A 20,675-nucleotide genomic window follows, 5' to 3' on the forward strand; every position below is an offset into this window, starting at 1 on the left:
GTTCAATCCTTGAGGGGGCCATTTGGGGTTGGTCCTGCTTTGAGCAGGGGGTGGGACTAGATGACCTCCTGAGGGCCCTTCCAACCCTGAGATTCTATGAAACAGCACAGTCCACGGGGGCTGCAGTCACTGCCTTGCAGCTTCTGCAGATAAGCAGGGTCCAGCCCAGGGTGGCCGGAGGAATCGAGCTGGAAACCCCAAACTCCCCTCGTAAGAAAACAGACCGCGGGTTTCTCCGTACAAGTGTTTATTGTCCAAACGCTGGGGGGTGGAAGGGCTTTGTTCTCAGCCCTCTCCAGCCCCAGGGCAGGGGACAGTGCAGATCCAGTGTGAGACAATCAGGCAGGTTAGTCCCTTAGTATTATTAGAGTCCCATATAGAGGTGGGGGGAAGGGCCTGGTGCCACGGGGTACCTCTCTCAGTAGAAGCACCAGGCTGGAGTGGTACAGAGCAGGGTGAGGGGCAAGGGAAACGGGCTGGCCAGTTAGTAAGTGCAGCATTCTGGCGAAGGGGGACAGGGTAGACGGTAGGAGGGGCGAGGCAGTCAGTGCTGGGCTGTGACCAGGGATGGCTCGGCTCGAGCCACAGGCCCGGTGGGACGTTGGCAGCCTGGCTGGGATTCCCGGGGTGCAGACTTCAGCCCCGAGTGACAGTGGAGCCTGCAGCAGGCGCCCGCCCATGCCCAGCCTCAGCTCCCCCCAGCCAGGCGCCAGCAGGCCCAGCTCAGGGAGGCTCGCAGAGGGGACTGTAAGTGACTCCCTTTCTCCTTGTGCTCAGAGTCGCTCAGCCATTTGGCCCCAGCAGCTTTAACACCTTAGCTGCTGGAAGGCAGATTCTCCCCAGAACGCCCTCTTGTCCATAAAGAATAAGGGGGGCTGCTGGCACCACGTCAAAGCTCAGGGCGACAGCTGGGCCCTGCCCTGCAATGTGACAGTTTAACTTCCTCCTGCGGGGCTGAGCCCACCCTTGCCAGGCATTCGGCTAACGAGCCGGCAGCAGAGAGATCCTCAGCAGGTACCGGGTCCCCCCCCCCCGGCTGTCACTTATCACTGTGTGTCCCGTGCCCAGAGAGCGGCAGGGCGAGCGCGGGGCAGCACAGAATCGTACCTTCTTGGGTGCCACCTTGGCGTCTTTCCCTGGGGTGTGCCCAGGTGCCCCGTATCGTACCAGCACAGCAGGTGAGGACTCCTGGGGGAGGATGGTGCCAGCTCCGAGGGGTCCGGCAGCTTGCCAAAGGCTCTGTCACCCGAGGAGCAGCCTGCCGTGGGGAGCGGAGCGCCCCAGGCCACCCCCCATGGCGCAGTAACAGCAGCACCAGTGCAGTGTGGGGCAATGAGGCACTTGGGTGAGCCCTGCTCGGTCAGGGCAGCAAGTGGCAGGGGTGGGAGGCTGCCCTAGGGGGAAGGGGGGAGTGGAGCCAGGGCTCGGCAGCTCCCCCGGGGCAGAACCAGGACGAGGGGGGACAGGAGATCATGGCCCTCACCCACCAGCCCTTCCCCCACTCGCTCTCTGCCCAGCAGGAGGGGCCACAGCGGGGAGCCAGGTTTTCCCTTCCTCCCCCTTCCAGCGCAGCCTCTGGGCCAGACTTGCGGCGAGCAGGGCCGGGAGCTGGGGCTGGCTCGGGGGAGCGAGAGCGCCATGGTGGGGGGGAAGGCCCTCACTGTTCACTGGGGCTGAAGTCATAGCAGAAGTTTAAGTTGCTGGGGGGCTTGGGGAGGGGGGGAGGGGCGTCGGGGATGGAAATGTTCTCCAGGTCCAGGAGGCGCAGCTTGAGCTCCATGGAGAGCAGGATGTCGAGCTCGCTCTGGGTTCGCTCGCTCGTCATCTCCCGGCCCAGCAGCACGTTCAGGCCGTCCGTCCACAGGCAGAACTGAGGGGCAACCGAAAGCTGGCCTCAGCCTTGGGGTAGTCGCTCCCGCCGGCTGGGCCACGCTGCCTCCCGCCCACCCCACTCCACCCAACACCACAGGGGTGCCCCTCGCCCACGCTTCTCCGACAGGTCCGGGGGAAGCAGCAGGCTTTGTGCAGCACAGCTCAGTCCCCGGCCCCCAGTGTCGGTGTGGAGGTCTGACCCCCCCGGCCCTTGGCTAGGAGCAAAGTCACACTGGTTCAACCTCAGCCAGCTGTGTGTAGTGTCTTCTCCAGGCAGGGACAGTGCTAACGCCTTGTTCCCGCCCACGCCTGTCCCCCAATGCGCCCCCCTCGCTGCATTCCTGTCTCTCCACCCAGTCCACCAGGCACCCTCCCCCCGTTCAGAGGCATCTGGCATCTCATACGCCGCCTCCTAGCTCCACGTCCATCCACCACACTCCCCTGGCATCCATCACCACCCCTTTTCCTCCATCCCTTCCCGATCCAGGGCCAGGCCCTGTGCCATCCCAATCTGATCTAAGCCATGCGCATCCCCCCAATCGATCCTACAACACCCCTCGCCCTTGGATGTCTGTTCAAGCCCATCCCCAAGGGCCCTCACCTCTGTCCCGGGCTGAGGGAAATTGTAACTTCCCATTCATCCAGGCTGGTCTGAGCGCCTCTGAGGACGCCTGGGCAGTGAACTGCAGAACCTGCCTTCCCCAAGGCACAGCCACACCGACGTACAAAGGCACAACTGCCCGCAGCCCTGGCCAACAACTGGCAGTGGGGTGGGCCTGACCAGAGCGGCGTGGGCACTGCTGGCTCACCCGGAGAGTTACGGCTTGGAACACCGTGTCCGGGGAACAAGCTCTGGGCCACGTGCCCACCTTGCTTTCTGCTGTCCGTCCGCACGGACCCCACCAGCCCTGCCACGCACACTCCACTCCCAGAGCCTGAAGGGTTTGCCAAGGGGGAGCCGCCTCCCTCTTTCACCGATGGGGAAACAGACAAAGGGGCAGAGACTCCGCCAAGGTCACCCACCAAGCCAACGGCAGAGTCCGAGCTAGAACCCGGCCCAATGGGCCTCAGGCAGAGGCTCACCTCGTAGCGAGTGGGGGCGATGAAGTTCAGGTAGTACTCCTCCACGTCATAGCTAATGGAGAAGGCCAGGTCCAGGACATCCTGTGGGGAAACGGCAGACACATCTCAATCTCTCGGCAGCCGGTCCTGGGTGCGGCCGCAGCGAGGACAGGAAGGGCTGTGCAGAGCACGGGGCCCAGGCAAGGCAGCGGACAGGGCTGTACCCTGCGGTGACAGGTCACCGGGCTGGGCTGCCACACCGGGACGGCGCCATGCAGCAAGCTGGGGTGCTATTTGGCTGCCCAGTAACGCCCGTGTAGACAAGCCCCTGGAGAGTTGCCAGGCCTACACGTGGTGTCAGCAACCCCCAATCTCCAGGCAGGGAAAACCCGGGGCAAGGAGCTGGTGAGCTCGCAGGGCTGTGGGGGAGCACCCGGCTCAGCGTTCGCTCTCAGCTCCCCCGTGCTGGGGGGATGAGTGGCCAGGCAGGGAGCAGCTGCTGACCTTGTTGTGCTTCCCGGAGCCCTTCTCCTTCATGTGCGGGCACTCCCTGCCAACCAGCAGCTCCTTGATATCGGCCACGGGAACTGGGGGGACAGAGGCATGGCAGAGGCGCTCAGCAGAGCCCAGCATGTTCCCCCCACCCCCACCCCAGGGGGGTCAGGAGTCCCTGATAGCCCAAGCCCCTGCACACTCGCGCCCTGAGGGAGCCCAGCCCAGCTCTCTTGGCAAGACAAGCACAGGAGGAAAGGCAGCCTCCTTTGGTGCTGGGCATGGCGAGTACATGCCAGCAGTATGGGGTTATTCAGCAGCCCAGGCCCCACCAGGCAGGCTCAGAGCCAAGGCCCATCTACCCAGAGTCCCATCTCCCTCAGTAGCCAACGCCAGCTGCTTCAGAGGGCAGTGCCCGAACCCCAGGAGCAGATGGGGACGCTCTGGCCCCACTCTCTAACAGAGACCAGCTGAAGCCCAAAAGCAGGACAGTTAATATCCTGTCTAGGCTGAGGGTTGGCATGAACGATGCCAGTTCTGGCCGCTCCATAGTCGCTCTCTCTGGGAATCTTGCTAAATTCTTGGCCTCAGCAGCTTCCTGTGGCCAAGAATTCCCCAGGCTAACCGCCCCCTGTGGGAAGAGCATCGGTTTGGACTTTCCCAAGTCACCAAGCGTCCCCTGCTCCGTGTTAGAGAGAGAACAGAAGCCCCCGATCGCCGCTCCCCCATTTGTTACTTGGCACCCCGCGATCACATCCCCTCTGAGGGACGATCCCCCTCTTGGCTGTCACGTACTCTTCTCCGGCAGGCTCTCGATGGGGGGGCTCTGCACCCCCTGCTCCACATCTCCGTAGTGCAGCACCTTGTGGTTGGGGGACAGGCGGCAGTACCACAGCTTATCTGGGATGGGAAGGGAGTGGCAGTCAGGGCCCTCAGCTCACCCACAGACGGACGTCTCCTCCTGCCCTGAGGGATATCTTTGTCCGAACCATGTGCTCCTCCACACTTATTGGCTTTCCCCCAGCCCTTAGTTTAAAAACTGCTCTACGACCTTTTTAGTTTTACATGCTGGCAATCTGGTTCTGTTCTGGCTTAGGTGAAGCCCATCCTTCTGCATATGCTCCTCCTTTCTCAAAAGGTTCCCTGGTTGCTAATAAATCTAAATCCCTCCTCCCTACACCGTCGTCTCATCCACACATTGAGACCCTGCGGTTCTGCCTGCCTTACCGTCCCTGCGCGTGGAACTGGAAGCATTTCAGACAATGTTGCTATGGAGACCCTGGACTGTAGTCTCTCACCTAGCAACCCAAATTTGACCTCCAGGACCTCTCTCCTACCTTTCCGTGTCATCGGTACTGACACGTACCATGACCACCGGCTCCTCCCCAGCACTGCACGCAAGTCTGTCTAGATCCAGGAGTCTCAAACTTTTTTTGCTGGGAGCCCCCCTCTGGAACTATTTCAGGCTGTGATGACCTCCCCGCACCATGCCACCCTTACTGGTGCGCTGCTGCAGGGTATCCTCAGGGCAAGAGGACACCGTGACATCATCTGGAGGGAGGGCCCCAATTCTGGGATCGTTTCCCACATTCCTGCTTGAAGTTCTCCTACCCTGAGACTTTCATCCTCCTCAACAGCCCAGGGGCTGCCAGCCCGGGGGTGGGACCGTCCCAGGGGTCTCCCTTAGCTCCTCCAGTTCAGCCACGCTGGTCTCCAGAGTTTAGCGAACGTACTTCAGTGCCCACTGTCTGCCCCCCCGCAGGCACCTCGGACCCCTCCCCCACCACCTGAGGGACACTGACTACTCCCCCCACAGTGCCAAGCGCCCCCTCCAGCCCCCGGGTGTCAGGGCCCAGCGCGCCAGGACGTGGCGCTGCCCCTGACCTCACCCTGTCTGCGGCGGCTGCTGATCTTGCGGAAGAGGGTCCCCTCGCAGAGCCGCAGGAGCCGCTGCTGGCGGATCAGCTCCAGGAGCTCGGGCTTCAGCCTCTCTCGCAGTTCCCTGGGGAGCGGGCGAGATGGGACATGGGCAGGTCCACCCCGAGCGCAGCGCTGAGCCCCGGCGGGCTGGCAGGGCTCCCCGCACCGCCCCTCCCCTGCAGCGCTCAGCGCAGGGACCCCGCCCCGCCCCCACAGTGCTCGGCGCAGGGACCGCAGACCCTCCCCAGCACTTGGAGCAGACCCCCAAACCTCCCCCCAATGCTCAGAGCAGGGACCCCAGACCTACAAGGCCCCAACTGGCAGAGTAGGGGGCTCCCCCTGCAGCTCCTGATACAGAGCCAGGGTCCCTTTCCCTGTGCCCCGGCCCCTCTCCCACTCACAGCACAGGCACGGCCAGCGTCTCCTCCTGGTGCATCCTCTCCGTCTGCCGCAGTCTCAGGATCTCGCTGTAGTTAAGCGCGTTCACTCGGGTCTTGAACAGCTCCAAGGAGGTGGGTTTGAGAGACAGGGTCCGGGTGATCTGCTCCCGGACCACCTGCAGCACCTGCAGGCACAAGGCATTGCCACGGGACCCCGCTCCACAGCCCCCCACGCCTCCCGCGGAGCACACGCCACCACCCGCCAGCACGGGACCCCGCTCCACAGCCCCCCACACCCCCCGCGGAGCACACGGCACAACCCCGCCAGCACGAGACCCCGCTCCACTGCCCCCCCACGGGGCACACGGCACCATCCCACCGGCATGGGACCCCGCTCCATTGCCCCCCATGCCCCCCCGCGGGGCACACGGGACCCCGCTCCACAGCCCCCCAAGGGGCACACGGCACCATCCCACTGGCACAGAACCCCACTCCACAGCCCCGCACACCCCCCGTGGAGCACACGGCACCACCCCGCCAGCACAGGACCCCGCTCCACTGCCCCCCCATGGGGCACACGGCACCACCCCGCCGGCATGGGACCCCGCTCCATAGCCCCCCATACCCCCCCGCAGGGCACACGGAACCCCGCTCCACAGCCCCTGCGGGGCACACGGCACCACCCCTCCGGCACGGGACCCCGATCCAAAGCCCCCCCCACGCCCCCTGCGGGGCACACGGCACCGCCACGCCGGCACGGGACCCTGCTCCACAGCCCCCCCACACCCCCTGCGGGGCACACGGCACTGCCCCACCGGCACGGGACCTTGCTCCACAGCCCCCCACGCCCTCTGTGGGGCACATGGCACCAGCACATGGCACCATCCCGCTCCACAGTGCAGATCTGTCCAGATCCCATCTGCCCAGTGAGACCCTGGACACCCCGCTCCATGGCAGCATGGGGCTCACCTTGTCGAAGTCCTCCTGCGTGGCACGCATCTCCTTCCAGGTCTTGTTCTGCAGCTGGATGCAGATACAGAAGAGCTCCTGGAAGAAGTGGTCCTGACCGAAGAACATGAGGTAGAAGGCCTGGGCCGTCTCCGAGCCTGAGGCAAGAAGGACACAATGGGACTAGGTTTCCCTGCTCTTTTGGAAAACCTCAACAACCAGGAGGTCCCAGAAATGGGGACCATGATGCCTGCAGGGTATGGCTGCACCCATCCGCCTCCCCCCACCCCAGCCAGGACACCCACAAGGTTTCAGCTGTGCCCACCCCCTAACCCAGCCGGGATCTGTGATGCCCCCCGGTTTCATCCGGGAGTCGTGGGGCTCTGGACGGGCTACGTGAGCAGACGCAAGGGGCCGGGCACTCACATGGCTCCCCGACGTGCAGGATCTCGCAGAGGGCCAGGGTGAGCTGGATGCTGCTCCGGGCAAACGGGCACTCGTGTTTATCGTCACGGCTGCTGTTCTCAAGGACAAACTGAGAGACACGGGCCCCGTCACAGCTCCCCGAGCGCACACGCCCCGGGCAGGCAGAGCCGCCAAAGAGCTCTCCCAAGCAGGGCTAGCGAGGGCAGTGACGGGTAGGGTCCGCGTACCCCCTCCAAGCCCAAAGGCTCCCACCAGCTGCACCGCGGTCAGGAAGCTCGGGGTTCGGGTGCCCCCCGGGGCGGGCGGGTTAGAATTTAGTGGCAGTGAGAAATCAATGAGGAAGCGTCATGCCCCGAAGCAGCCGGGCTCGCTTGGAAACCAAAAGGAGACGCTGCCGGAGATGTGTGGAGAAGGGACGGGCAGACCAGTCCCCGTCGGTATTTTTCAGGGACACAATGTTTTTACTGGCATCGCGGCCAGCTCCAGAAGCAGGGCACTACGGTACCATCCATACTACGTCCCAGCCCCCAGCGACGGCAGCGCCCGGGGGGACGGCGTGCTGCTAACAGGACCCGAGCTGCAGTTATTTGTAGGTTTTTCATAGACGCACAGAAAGGACCCTTGTTCTCAGCTAGTCTGACCCCCGTACAGCACAAACCGGAGAACCCAGCGCTTTGCGTCAGGGAATTTTCCCGTGTTTCCCACCCTGTGTCCTGATGAGTCCAGGATCCTGAGTGCTCTTACTCCACGCGTGTGAAGATGATATTTACACTGTTCTATTTCGGCCAAACCGGAGACGGTTTTTAGCAGCGCTGAAAACACCTCTGGTTCCCCAAGGGCCATGGGAAATTTCAGCTGCCCGCCTGCTTCAGCACGAGAGCGGGACAAAAACGCAGCCAATATCTGTACCCAAAGTGTAGCTGCTGCTTTCCTTCCACTCCAAAATAGCCTGGCTCAACACCCCCCTCCCCGAACCCGCCAGCCTCAGGCAGAGATAAAGATCAGCGTGAACGTTGGCCGAACAGCTGAGGATGTTACGAATAACTGACAAAATGGCCTTAGGATAGGAAGGCCCAGGCAGACCTACTGCTAGGGGGCGCTGGCTCTCCAGCTACAAGAAATAAAGGCTCGTCTACACTGGAAAGTTAATTCAAATTAAGGTAGGGAGGGAATTTGAAGTGAAATAACTATTTCTGAATAGCTCCGGCGAGATGGGAGAAACCTCCCAGGGCTGTGCATGGGGCGCAGCTCACAAGCCGGGAACATCCACTCACTCTGCTATAGGCGCTCGGGCAGTGTCTGGAGAAGTAGACCATGTTGTCCAGGGCCAGCAGTCCCGGGGGCGCGCGGTGCAGGTCCTGGGCAGGGTTACTGTGGTTCTGGGAGGACACAAGAGGATGCAGCTTTCGTGACTGACCCCAGCGCAAAGGAGAGGGCTGCCGTTTAGACGCCGATAGGAACAGTCAGTATGTATCGGTCACGGTCCCATGGGCTCACTACGGCTCCAGAGACCCCGGGATTACCAGCGCGCTGGGGAATGAGGGGCTGAGATGAAGCCAGGCGGCCCAGTGAGAACCCAATGAGATTTCTGCAGCTCTTCGTGGGGACGCACAGCCTGAGCAGGACGCAGGCTCCCCAAGCCAGCAGCGCGTCCTGAAGGCCCCTAACGGGGCCTGCTGAGCTCAGATAGGATTGGCTACATGCAGCGCACAGAAGCAAGGCTATCAGACATGGGAAAAGCTGCCATTTGTATGGGCTCCTGGCTGTGCTGGGGGCCCAGGCTGGCCCCAGAGCCCCAGTCCTCCAACCACCTCTTGGCTGACAAAGGATCCTGCAATCTCACATGGTGCAAGGCCAAGGTCCAGGTAGGGGCTCTCCAGTGACTGGGGTCTGGCCCAGGGCCAGCAGTGGGGATGGAGCCGGGAGGGCGCTGCTGAAGTGTCCCGTGGAAGGGGCAGGGAGGCAGGCAGGACAAGGGAGGACGTAGCCCTGGGGAGCAGGGACAGCGGAGTCTGGAGAGGACAGTCGTGCCACTGCCTGGTCCAGGCCCAAAGCCCACGCTCGAGGGATGGGCACTGAGCTGCCCTCTAGAGGGGTTGGGGTCAGACCCGGTACCCAAGGGCAAGGGCTCTGGGAGAAGGGGACACTGCTGCTGGGCTCTCGAGATTCCTTCTCACCCCCTCCCCCTTTCCCAGCATGCACTGCTTCCTGCCCACAACTCCCACCTTCCACCTGCACAGCGCCTCTCCCCGAAGGGCCAAAACAGGGTGCGAAGGCTTCCCTTAAGGGGCCAGCACACCCTGGTGCAATCCCAACGCCGACAGAAGCCAAGTGCTGGTCGCGGTTCTCCTGCCAAGGCAAGAGACGTGGGGAAGCGGGGGAGAAACGGCGCGTGCCACACTTCCGCACGGCTCCTGCCTTGACCCGCTCTTAGCTCCTGACCGCCGCCAGCCGAGGCGGAAATGACCCCTGCAGCTCTCCGGGCACAGCGGTTCGGAGCCTGCCCCGCGGAAGGTCTGGGTGGCAACTCACCTGGAAGCCCAACTTGCGGAACTCCGTGACACACACCGAACGCCGGCGCTCCGCGCTGACGGTGCCGGAAGAAGCCTCGCTCTCCGACTCGAAGGCGCTGTGACGCAGGAACTGGAGAAGCTCCCGTTGCTCCTGCAGAGAGAGCAGGGCCCGGCCGATGCCTCAGTCCGGCCCTAGCGAGGCCAGGAAAGGGCTGCCGCCCCGAGCCCCACCCCACAGGCAAAGCTCAGACCCTGCTGGGAAAGAAATGGGCCCCACCAGGCCTCCCCATCTAGCGCCCCTGGGACCACAGCCCCCCAGCTAGCAAACAAAAACACCAGAGCTTTGCGAGGTCCCAACCCAGGAGAGGGGAGGGAGCCCAGCTGAACAAACCCATGGACAGGGGAGGGACCAGGCCGCCTGGCTCAGAGGTATAAGTACATAAGAACACAAGACCAGCCATACTGGGTCAGACTAAAGGTCCATCTAGCCCAGTATCCTGTCTTCCGACAGTGGCCAATGCCAGGTGCCCCAGAGGGAATGAACAGAACAGGGCAATTATCAAGTGACATCTCGTCATCCAGTCTCACCCTTAGCTAGTTCTTTTATGAACCCAGTTATACTTCTGGACTTTGCAACATCCCCTGGCAAGGAGTTCCACAGGTTGACTGTGCATTGTGTGAAGAAATACCTCCTTTTGTTTGTTTTAAACCTGCTGCCTCTTGTCTTGTGTGAAGGGGTAAATAACACTTCCCTATTCACTTTCTCCACATCAGTCACGATTTTAGAGACCTCCATCATATCCCCCCTCAGTTGTCTTTTTTCTAAGCCGAACAGTCCCAGTCTTGTTCATCTCTCCTCGTACAGAAGCTGCTCCATCCCCCACATCATTTGCGCTGCACTCTGCACCTTTCCAGCTGTAACGATCTCTTCGGAGATGGGTTCCCACCCCAGGGAGCTGAGCCCTTGGAAAGGCCAGTTCCAGCTGTGGGTGCCGAGCACTCAGAAACGCAGCCCTACGTGACCTGGGCACACCTGGAACAGCACCGCCCTGCCTCCCTCCACCAGCAGGGGGCGGTGGCTCCATCCCCTCCAGCCAACTCTCAGCAGGACGGGAAGCAAAGAGGACTGGTGTAATGGCAGAGGGGCCGGCGCTCTCTGGGGTGGGGGGAGGAGTGGCAGGGGCAAGAAAGGTGGGAGGGGGACACTTTGCAGAGGAGAGCACCCAGGGCAGACCCAGGAGAGCTCACCCGACAGGCCCGCAGGGGGGATAAGGGGGAGAAGAGCCCGGCAGACCTGCGAGTAGGGGTCCATGGGGGTCCGCATCCTCCGCTCCAGCAGGTTGAGGGTGATGGACTGCAGCACGTAGAGGTAATGGGCCATCTCATCCCCCATCGGCTCCGAGGCATGGATAATGTTCTACAGGAGCCCGCAAACGAAGGCTGTCAGTGACCCCAGCCTGGATCCCATCTTTCCGTGCCCGCTCCCAGAGCTGCTGGGGCCAGCACTAGACAGAGGCAGCTGCAGGCACCCAGGTGCCAGGGCGGGGAGCGGGAGGGCACGGCAGCATTGGCAGGAGGCTGGCACAAAGCGGGGGAAGGGGACAGAAATGCTGCAGGTGGAGGCTCTGGGCGCACAGACACCTGGCCTAGGGGGCAGACCGCAGGGGAGGGGCGGGGCGGCCAGGGAGGGGCGTGAGGCCAGGAGCTCTCTGCGTTCCCACCTTGTGAATGAACTGCCGGATGTTCCTCTCGCCCAGATAGCCCATCATGTCCTAGGAAGGGAGAGAGCTGGTGAGACACGCGCCTCCCAGCCCAGCCCCACCCGCTCCGGGAAGCGGCGGGCCTGAGCTCCCTGCAGCCGCTGGCCGGCTTCCTCCAGCAGCCGCTCTCCCCACCGATCCACTGGGCGAGGCCAGCTGCCCGGGCAGGCTCTGAACGTTACATGGGCGTGCAGGGAACGAAAGGATCTAGCGCCCGGGCACCTCCTGCTCGGGTGGAAGAGTCCAGCCCAGATCAGCACCCAGCGGAGCAGAGAGCCGAGGGGTGGGCACAGGGCAGGCCCGTGCGGGGCTCTGCGCAGGGCACAGAGGGCGATAAAGCAGCTGGCCAGTTGGTCCCGGCCCGTTCTCGGCGCCACGCAGGGCAATGGAAGTGCTGCTGTTCGAAGGGGAGAGGTGGGGCAGGCAGAGTCAAAGCTCAGCCACACGCGTCTCCCTCTGCAGCAGCCGGGCGGAGCAGGGACGCGGTGCTGGGAGCTCAGTGCAACTCAGCAGGACACTCCAGGCAAGCAGCCAGCACCCCAGGCTGCAATCGTCCGTGGAGCTCTGCCGGCCGGAGCCCTAGTGTAGACAGGCACCAGCTACTGCGGTTAGGCCCTGCGTCTTCTCGACCTGCCCGAGGAGGGTCCGACAGCACGGTAGTTAAAACGCCGGCTTGTCTCTACGCCAGGGCTCCGGCATCGCCCCCTCCAGGGAGCTGGGCCGGCGCTAGCACCATTGGGACATTCCTAGGCAAAGCGCCTCATGGAGCAGCCCAGGGAACCCAGCAGGGTGACACCCCTGGCCGGCAGGCAGGCAGCAAGCCGGGCCTGGCACAGCTCCCCTGACCTGAGCACTGTCTTTTCCAACACGGACAGGCAGCCCCCCTCCTCCCCTGCCCCAGCCCCAAACAGCCCTTCCCAGTGACTGCCCCCCACTCTCTGGGCAGACAGACTGCATTCCCTCCTCGCCCCCGGCCTCCCAGTGACCCCCAGGGGCCCTTACCCTCCTCTCCGCGTCGCTGGCATTCAGCAGCAGGGCGATGAGCAGCGCCATGGCTTTGAGCTGCAGCTGCTGGTTGGTCCTAGGGGAAGGAAATGAACCACTCGCGTGACTAGCCTGGAGGGTGGGCCTGAGCCGCCCACCCCCAGCTCTTCTCCCAGCCCAGCTGTCCCCACCAGCCCCACACCACCAGGCTGCACACAGCTCTCAGCTCCCAGTGGGGAAGCCAGCCGGAGGCATCTGTGAGCCAGGTACAGATCAGGGGATGTTCCGTTGGCGCCCGGTGCCAGGGCACAGGTGGGCACATAAGGGCAGCGGGCTCCCTGCAGGGAGTGGGCACAAAGATACTGAAGGGCATTCAAGGGCCTGGAGAGAGACCTGGGGTGAGGAAGCCCAAGGCAGAGCCCTGCTGGGCCCATGACCCAGCCGACGGTGCAGAGAGAAGAGGGCCTGGGGCGGGCCGGGCGAGGCGAATGCCTGCATTTGACAGGCTGTGCGTCAGCAGACGAGCGCCTGCTCCATGCTGGCAGGGCTTATCAGGAGGGATTTAAACCCAGGCAGGAGGGGGAGCTCTCCCCCACCCAGACGCTAGGGCATGAACTTCCTGCCGCCCAGCCAGGCCGACGGGGGCTGTTCCAGAACCAGCGAGGGACAGCAGGGCAAGGAGTGGTCACGGGTGCCAGGCCTGCCCCCCCAGCTCGTGTCGGGGGAGGCTGGCGGAGCTGAGCCCTGGCCGGGCTCACCAAGGGGCAGGAGAGGCGATGCCACGTGCCCAGCGTTCCCAAAGCCACATGGAGTCGGGCTGGCCGGGGCAGGACCGGAGAAAAGGAGAAACCAGAGAGTGTTCGCTACAGACCCAGCCAGACCAAGAGTGAGAACAAGTCAGGACCAGCTCAGGGGCCACTGGGACCCCCAGACTCTGCTCTCCTGCGGGGCTGTAACTGCCCAGAGGCTGCGGCTCATTTCAGAGCTGGCACACGGCTCCGCCAGCTCAGATTCCCCCCCAGATCGGCCAGGCGTGCGGTTCCAACAGCACCCCAATGCTGAGAGTTACTGGCGCCAGAGATTCAGCGGGAGAGCGAAGTCGTAGAGCAGCAATGCGGAGGGACCCAGCAAAGGAGCAGAGGGGCGAACAGGCCTGTCTCTAAATGGCCACAGTGCACGCACAGCCGGCGTGCTGGGGGTTACCGGGGAGCTCATTCCCAGCCGGAGCTAGATGGGAAGCCTGGAGAAGCAACATAACTTGGGAGGCAACATGGAGCGAGCCAGGCGGACGGAGATAAAGAGCTACACGGAGCTAAGCCGGGACGCGGTGACAGCAAACATCCGAGGGGCGAGTCCCCCCCATAGCCAAGCGTGACGGGCTGAAATCATAGTGGAAAAGGAAGGCGGAGGAGGCTGCGGATTGCTCTCCCCAGGGAAGCGGGGCAGGCCGAGGAGATGGAGGCTGGCAGAGGCAGGATGCGCTGTACTCATAGGCGCCAACTCCATGGGTGCTCCGGGGCTGGAGCACCCACGAGAAAAAGAAAAAGGGTGATCAGCAGCCACCCACCGATCAGCTGTTCGGCAGGCCCCACCCATTAGCTCCACACCCTCCACCCAGCACCTCCCGCCCACTGCCAATCAGCTGTTCGGTGGCAGTTAGGAGGCGCTGGGGGGAAAGGGAGGAGCGGGGCTGGGAAGAGGCGGGGCAGGGGTGGAGCCTCAGGGGAGGGGGCGGGGCCAAAGCACCCTCGGGGAACGCTGAAAGTCGGCGCCTGTGGCTGTACTTACACCTGCAGGTGGGTGAGGAGGCGATCCAGGGTCACTTCACGTTTGACTAGCTCAAAGAGGGGGCGGCTGCTCGGGACCATGTTCTCCAGGATGGACAGGGAGAGCTGCTGGATGGAGGTGTCCATCCCACCCGTGTTGACGTACCTCACTATCTGGAACAACGGGAGCAACGGGAGGTCAGGGACATGCCTAGCTCAGCCACCACAGCACGGCGGGGGGCGCAAAGGCTCCGGGGAGGCACCTACTTTTTTGATGAAGGCCGGACTCAGCGTCTCCCAGGAGACAAAATCGTGCTCCATCAGCTCCATGAATGCCTTCAGGGTGTGAGCTAGAATCTCCCCTGTACTGGAGCAACAGAACAGCAAACATGGTGAGAGGGGGCCCGGGAACCCCACAGAAACGCCACTCAATAGGCCAGGGCAGCAGGGACAAAGCCACCCAGACACCACAGCGATGGGCACATTAGAAACACCTAGAGAGACAGAAAACAGGGAGAGGGCGAGAGAAAGAGACAGGAGATGAGCAATGGAGGGAGAACACTCGGTACAAGAAATCAGCCTCTCGCTTAGCCCAAGGAGGAGCGTGGAGACCCGGAAAGCGCCGAGGAGGACACAGGACGTTACAGTTGCACAGTGAAGCATACAAGCGTCAAGGAAATCCAGGGGAACACCTGAATTCTCAGGCATATGCTCTACAATGGAGTCTAACGACACGCACGTGCAGCGCTGCCAGACAACACAACACACGCCCCGGAGCCAGGAAAGTGCAGGCTGCCCGGCGGGACCCCGGGGAAAACTAACACGTGCTGAAAGAAAAGCCGAGACCGAGGAAGAAGCCAAAGAGCGACGCCCGTGTGGCCTGGCCAAGCGACGATGGAGAGGGACACAGCCAATATCCAGGGGGTCACACTGAAGGAGGGCGAGGGATCAGTTAGGGGGGTACATGTGGGAGGCAGTGACTACAGCAATGGGGCGCGGAACAACGCAGGCTGATCCTCAGGTGATTTCCTGGCAGTGAGATCCAGGCTCCCCAGGGGAGGGATGGAACATCTGGGATGGACAAACCTACAAGGGACAAGTCCTGCCTTGCCAGGGCCCCAGGCGGAGGCCTTTCCATCCCGGTCCTCTAGACTTCCAGAGCACAACGGTGCGTGCCAATGCATGCAGAGCGCGTCCTACCTCCCCGGGCTGCACAGCCTCGCCGGGGAGGGGGCTGGGGAAAGGACAAGCCAGGCACGTGTGTACGTGGGGGCAGAGAGGGGAACTCATCGGACGCTGGGAGGGGCAAAGAGGAGCGACTCACTCACTCGTTCCCCTCTTCCACAATAAGGAAGAGCTGTTTCAGGCCGTTCCTATTGATGAACTCCTGGGCAAAGGTGATGTCTCGGGAGAGGTCCGCCAGCTTCTTCAGGGAGTCTGCCTTCACGTCCTGGTTGTGACTCCGGATCCCACTGTGCAGCCGTTCTGCCTCCTGATCCTGCCAGCCAGGAAGGAGTCGGACCAGCGTCAGACCACCGCATGAGAGGGGACGTCAGGGACTGGGAATCCCAACAGGGTGAAGGGACAATCCCATAGGGAGAGACTGGGTGAAGAGGGGTCAGGCCAGAGCAGTCCCACGGTGGGAGCTGAAGCGGGACGCCAGACCTGAGCAATAGCAATACTGCTTGGCACCAGGGATCTCCAAACACTTTACTAGTCAAACCTCAAATTCCCCTGGAATTGTACGGAGATAGGTCAGTATCCTTATCCCCACGTTACTACCGGGGAAACCGAGGCACGGGGGATTGACAGGGAGTCAGCGGCAGGATCTGTGTCTAGCTGACTCTCCAGTCACAAGGAGGGGAGGAGGATACGGGCGGGACGTACCGGAGAAGTGGTCAGCCGCAGAATGCTCCCATTCTTAATCTCCGCGCGGTTCTACAACGAGACAGACAAGGAAACGGGATGAAGAATCTGTAGGTCAGAACCGGCCAACAGGCTCCAGGAGCCAGCGAGAGCCTCACGCACTGCCGGCCACTCACCGACTCAGTGATGTACGTCTGCTGCCCGTCCACATACTGCAGGGCGTAGTGCTCGGCGTTGCCCAGGTTCCACCTGCAGCGGGAGAGAGAGTCAGGTCTCCCCCTTCCGCCCACGCTCATCGCCTGCTGACTGCCCGGCGTGCCACACGGCTGCGCCGGGGTGGGGAGCAGAGGGGCCAGCCAAGAGCTGGGGGAGGGGCGAGACATCCCCCAAAGGGCCTGCTCATTCTCAGAGATGGTCCGCCAACAAAGGCGGATTAAGCTTTATTGGGGCCCTCCACACCACTACCCCTGCCACAGGGCCCTGCCCCCTGCTCCTCCCCTTCCCCCAAGGCTCCACCCCCCTGGCCTGGCCAGAAACTGGGGCTGGGGTCAGAGCTGCCTGGGCCACTGTGGGGAACCCTGGACTCTCCATCTGCCCTGGCGACACACCCTGGGGGGCAGGGACACGGGCCAGGGGCTGCTCTCGGTTCCCCCCCAGGGCAGGTGGAGGGCCATGGACTCCCCACAGCTACCCAGGCGGTTTTTACCACAGCCTAGGACAGAGGCCCCCACACTGCCAAGGCTATCGAGCAGACAGAAGAGTTACTCACACGTCACAAACCTCCTTCACAACCGCAGCCAGGGGCTTGGTCTGAAAACAAAGAGAAACAACGTGTGGGGAGCGTGGCCCGGGCGTCGCCCCCTGGCACGGCACCCGAGTACACAGCATGAGACGCATCCCTGCCCTGCCAGCCCCTCCAGTGGCAGGAGCCCCCCCACGCCAGCTGGGCCTTCCAGGGGGCAGGATATTACCTGGTTGAGTTCAATGAGCTGCGGGATGGCTCCCATCATCTGAATGGCGATTTTCACCACGTCTTTGGGGGGCAGCATGGTCCTGGTTCTCCAGCTCCTGCTCGGAGCCTTCCCCGCCCCACACAGCAACTCCTGAAAGAGAAAGGGGGGGCACTCAGTCGCAATGACCGCTCAGAAGTCACCTGCCTGCATCACGCTCGTGGGACTGGCACGCCCTCGAGTGCGCCAGGTGGCACCACGCCTACCGCTGGGAATGCACATGGGCAGGGTGAAGATGAACAAGGGCTTAATGAATGCACCACAGAATTACAGTCCTCCAGAGGCCCCCCACACCGGGCCGGAGACCAGTGGGATCCCGGTCAGATGGGAGCAGCCGTGAGCCATCAGCACACGGGGCAACATGCAGAGGCCGACGCTAAGGGCCATCAGGTGCTACGGCCGGGGCACAGCCTGAAAACCGCACCCAGCCAGGGTGAGGAGAACGCTCTCTCGGCCGAGTCCCGTCACCTCCTGCACAATCCAAGCCTGCGTTTGATCACGCAGGAGAACAGCACTTCTGTCGGCATTGCTACCGTCGTTCGGGGAGGCAAATCACTGTGCAGGCAGAAAAACCCCTTCCATGGACGTATGCCACGTCTTGGGGGCCATTCTCGGCATCAGCTCAGTAGTGTCAACATGCGCTCCATCTCCCCGCCTCAGCAGTGGCTCCAGAGAGTCCACAAGCTGCAGCCAAGTAGAAACTGACCCTCAAGCAGCCCGTCAGTTTCATTCAGAGGCCACTTGGGAAGCAGGCCCCAAAACCTACTGGCAGCGGCAGGGAACTCAAAAAGAAAGGCTGGAGAAGGGGTAAAGCAGCAGCAAAGGCAGCGGCCAGAGAGAGGGCAGAGAATTGCCCCGATCAATGCTCCCCCCGGCTTTGCCATCACCCTGCAGCTAGCAGAGTTAGTCATCTGCTCAGCAGGGCTCTGGAGCTGGTAGGATTTGACAGGGGGGTGAGAGAGAGAGAGAAAATACCTGGAAGGTAGGAAGTGGACTGAGTGGGAAGGGAAGAGGCAGAGAAAGAGAAAAGAGGAAGCCGGCGCTGAAGACTGCAAGAAAAGAGACCCCTGGCTATTTCAGGAAAGAGAAAGAAAAAGCGGAGGGCAGCCAGGAAGGAAAAAAAGGAAGAGCGACAGCAAAAACGAAGTAGGAACCCACAATGACTGTCCAACACGGCTCGGCAAAGCCAGGCTGCTCGTCATCGCACTGCGAACCGCCGCTCGATGGATTCGATACGTGGTTTTTTGTGGTGTTTGACAAGATAGTAAAATCCTCTCCATCAAAGAGCCTGCTAGCGTAGGTCTACACAGAGCTGAAAGTCCCACAGCTCGGCCGCAGCTGGCCCAGACTCGCAAGGCTCAGGAGTGGAGCTAAAATTTGCTGTGTAGTGGTTCGGGCTCAGGCCAGCCCATTGCAGGCCCTAAGCAGGAATATTTCCCCCCCTAACACATATTTGAAAAGCAAACGGGGGCCCCCTGGAGCTGCTCGGGGCCCTAAGCAATTGCTTAGTCTGCTTATTCCTAGTGGCGGCTTTGCCCTCCATCCTCGCAGGGTCCCAGAGCGCCAGCCGAAGCATCTACACAGCTGAGCTGGGGCCAGCAGCGGGTTCTTTATCCCTGTGTAGACATACCCTTCGTTTCCTACCAGCGGTACTGAAATCGGCCGAGCAGCCAGCCTGAGGAGGGGGCTAGAGTTAGGGGTTTTTTTAATCCCCCACGCCCCCGGAGCGTCCGCCGGCATTCGCTGTGCGTTTTGGTCTCGGGCTGGCGTGTCCAGGCTTCCGAGCGGCTGGTTGATGGATGTGGCTTCTTCTCTGCAGCGTTCTGTGTAATGTTTCTCTAGGTCGCCGCATTGTCTCCTCCCGGGGGGCGGCTGGATTATCCTGGAAGCGTGGCCTCAACGTACCCATTGTCGTCCTCGGACCACGCTGGATGCGGCAGGTTGGTTTGCTCGCCTTCGAGCGTCTGGGGGGGCCAGACTCTCTTTGCAGTGAGCTCTGCAGCTCACCTGCAGGCCCTTTGGAATGAGTTGATGAGCTGAGGGCGGCTCTGGCTGAATGACTGGCACGTTTGCAATGCAGAGCAGAGCCACAGCGGGCAGGGAAAGGGCAGCCCAGGAACGTGTCACGGGGCTGACAGGCCCAGCTAGTCCCAACACCTGGCCGGGAGCGTGGGGCTGGCACAGAGCCAGGCTGAACCTGCCAGAGCATGTGTGCCCTGGGCCGGGCAGCGCCAGGCAGGATAACCGAGCCTCGGGCTGCCAGCTCAGCTACACCCACCAACCCCGAAAGGGAGAGGGGCGGAGGGGGCACCAGGACCCGCCAGGGAGCAGGGAGCCGGAGGGAAGAAACAGCTGGTGTGCCCGATGCCAAGGGCCACCCAGCCCACCCCTGGGACCTAGCACCCGGCCCACCCCCACCCCCGCCCCTGGGACCTAGCACCCGGCCCACCCCCACCCCCGGGACCTAGCACCCGGCCCACCCCCACCCCCGCCCCTGGGACCTAGCACCCGGCCCACCCCCACCCCCGGGACCTAGCACCCGGCCCACCCCCACCCCCGCCCCTGGGACCTAGCACCCGGCCCACCCCCACCCCCGGGACCTAGCACCCGGCCCACTCCCACCCCCGCCCCTGGGACTTAGCACCCGGCCCATCCCCAGGCCCTAGCACCCGGCCCACCCCCACCCCCGCCCCTGGGACCTAGCACCTGGCCCACCCCCACCCCCGGGACCTAGCACCCGGCCCACCCCCACCCCCGCCCCTGGGACCTAGCACCTGGCCCACCCCCACCCCCGGGACCTAGCACCCGGCCCACCCCCACCCCCGCCCCTGGGACCTAGCACCCGGCCCATCCCCAGGCCCTAGCACCCGGCCCACCCCCACCCCTGGGGCCCTAGCACCCCGCCCACCCCCGCCTTCATCGGCCACCCCTGGGGGGCCCCCACGGCCCCCGGGGCAGGGCTCAGAGGCCGCCCCGCCGAACTCACCGGCCCGGGCACCCCGCGGAGCCGCCGCCGCCGCCTGCAGTTCCGGGTCGGGGCCGCGGGTCTCCGCCCTCGGGGCGGGGCAGGAGCCGCTCGGCGGGGGAGAGACCCGGGGAGCCGAACCCGGCCGCGCCTGCTGCGGGAGCGGGGCCGGGGGCAGGAGCCGGCGTGGGGGGATCCGGGGGGGCAGTTACAGAACTGGGGGGCGGGGGCCCCCCCGCGGGCCCCTCCGCTCCTGGACACGGCGGAGGCGGGGGTCCCTGGAGCCCTTCGCACCCCCCGGCCAGGGAGTCCCGCGTTACTCCGAGCACGTCCCCACGGCCCTGCCTTAGCCCGGGCAGCGCTGAACGTGTTAACTCGCCCGTCGCTTCAGCTACCGAGCCCCTGCCAGACACAGACCGGCTCCCTGGCTTGTCCCAAGCGGCTAATCCCCTTTGCGTCCTGCCTGCAGGGTGTTAACAGGCCCCCACCCTGCCTCGAACCCGGGCCTGAGCATCTGTACTAAACTGCCCCCCCCGCCTGGAGCCGGGACCCTGCGAGCCCGTCTCAGCCCTGGGGCTCAGTGGTGTCTCTCGCAGATGGTTCGAGACGAGGCATTACCTCACCCCCCTTGTGGCGCCGGTAGCTCCAGCCGTCCCATCTCACGGGGTTTAGTCCAGCACTTCCTAGGCGTAGGGCAATGGTCGTTTTCAA

The 20,675-nt window shown here is 63.3% G+C and overlaps 1 protein-coding gene across 3 annotated transcripts; it reads right to left on the reverse strand.

The window, feature by feature from the left end:
- Positions 1–230: 230 nt before the first annotated feature.
- Positions 231–20,647, reverse strand: ELMO3 (engulfment and cell motility 3). 3 transcript variants are annotated; one of them, XM_054049174.1, is made up of 21 exons: positions 20,583–20,647; positions 16,961–17,092; positions 16,759–16,799; positions 16,166–16,238; positions 16,011–16,061; positions 15,452–15,621; positions 14,391–14,490; positions 14,146–14,297; positions 12,376–12,454; positions 11,335–11,385; positions 10,908–11,030; positions 9,633–9,764; positions 8,375–8,479; positions 7,101–7,209; positions 6,696–6,832; positions 5,748–5,911; positions 5,316–5,428; positions 4,222–4,326; positions 3,439–3,521; positions 2,956–3,036; positions 231–1,870 (listed from the first exon to the last, which is right to left on the reverse strand). In XM_054049174.1, exons 2-21 carry the CDS (start codon positions 17,036–17,038, stop codon positions 1,658–1,660), a joined length of 2,160 nt encoding a protein of 719 aa, XP_053905149.1. In that variant the 5' UTR covers positions 17,039–17,092; positions 20,583–20,647; the 3' UTR covers positions 231–1,657. The 3 variants fall into 3 exon arrangements, with proteins under 3 accessions (XP_053905149.1, XP_053905148.1, XP_053905150.1); XM_054049173.1 differs by lacking the exon at positions 20,583–20,647 and adding an exon at positions 19,986–20,045; XM_054049175.1 differs by lacking the exon at positions 20,583–20,647 and adding an exon at positions 18,630–18,653.
- Between the last annotated feature and the right edge of the window lie 28 nt (positions 20,648–20,675).

Source organism: Malaclemys terrapin, chromosome 14, assembly GCF_027887155.1.
Source record: "Malaclemys terrapin pileata isolate rMalTer1 chromosome 14, rMalTer1.hap1, whole genome shotgun sequence".
NCBI classification, from domain to species: Eukaryota; Metazoa; Chordata; order Testudines; family Emydidae; genus Malaclemys; species Malaclemys terrapin.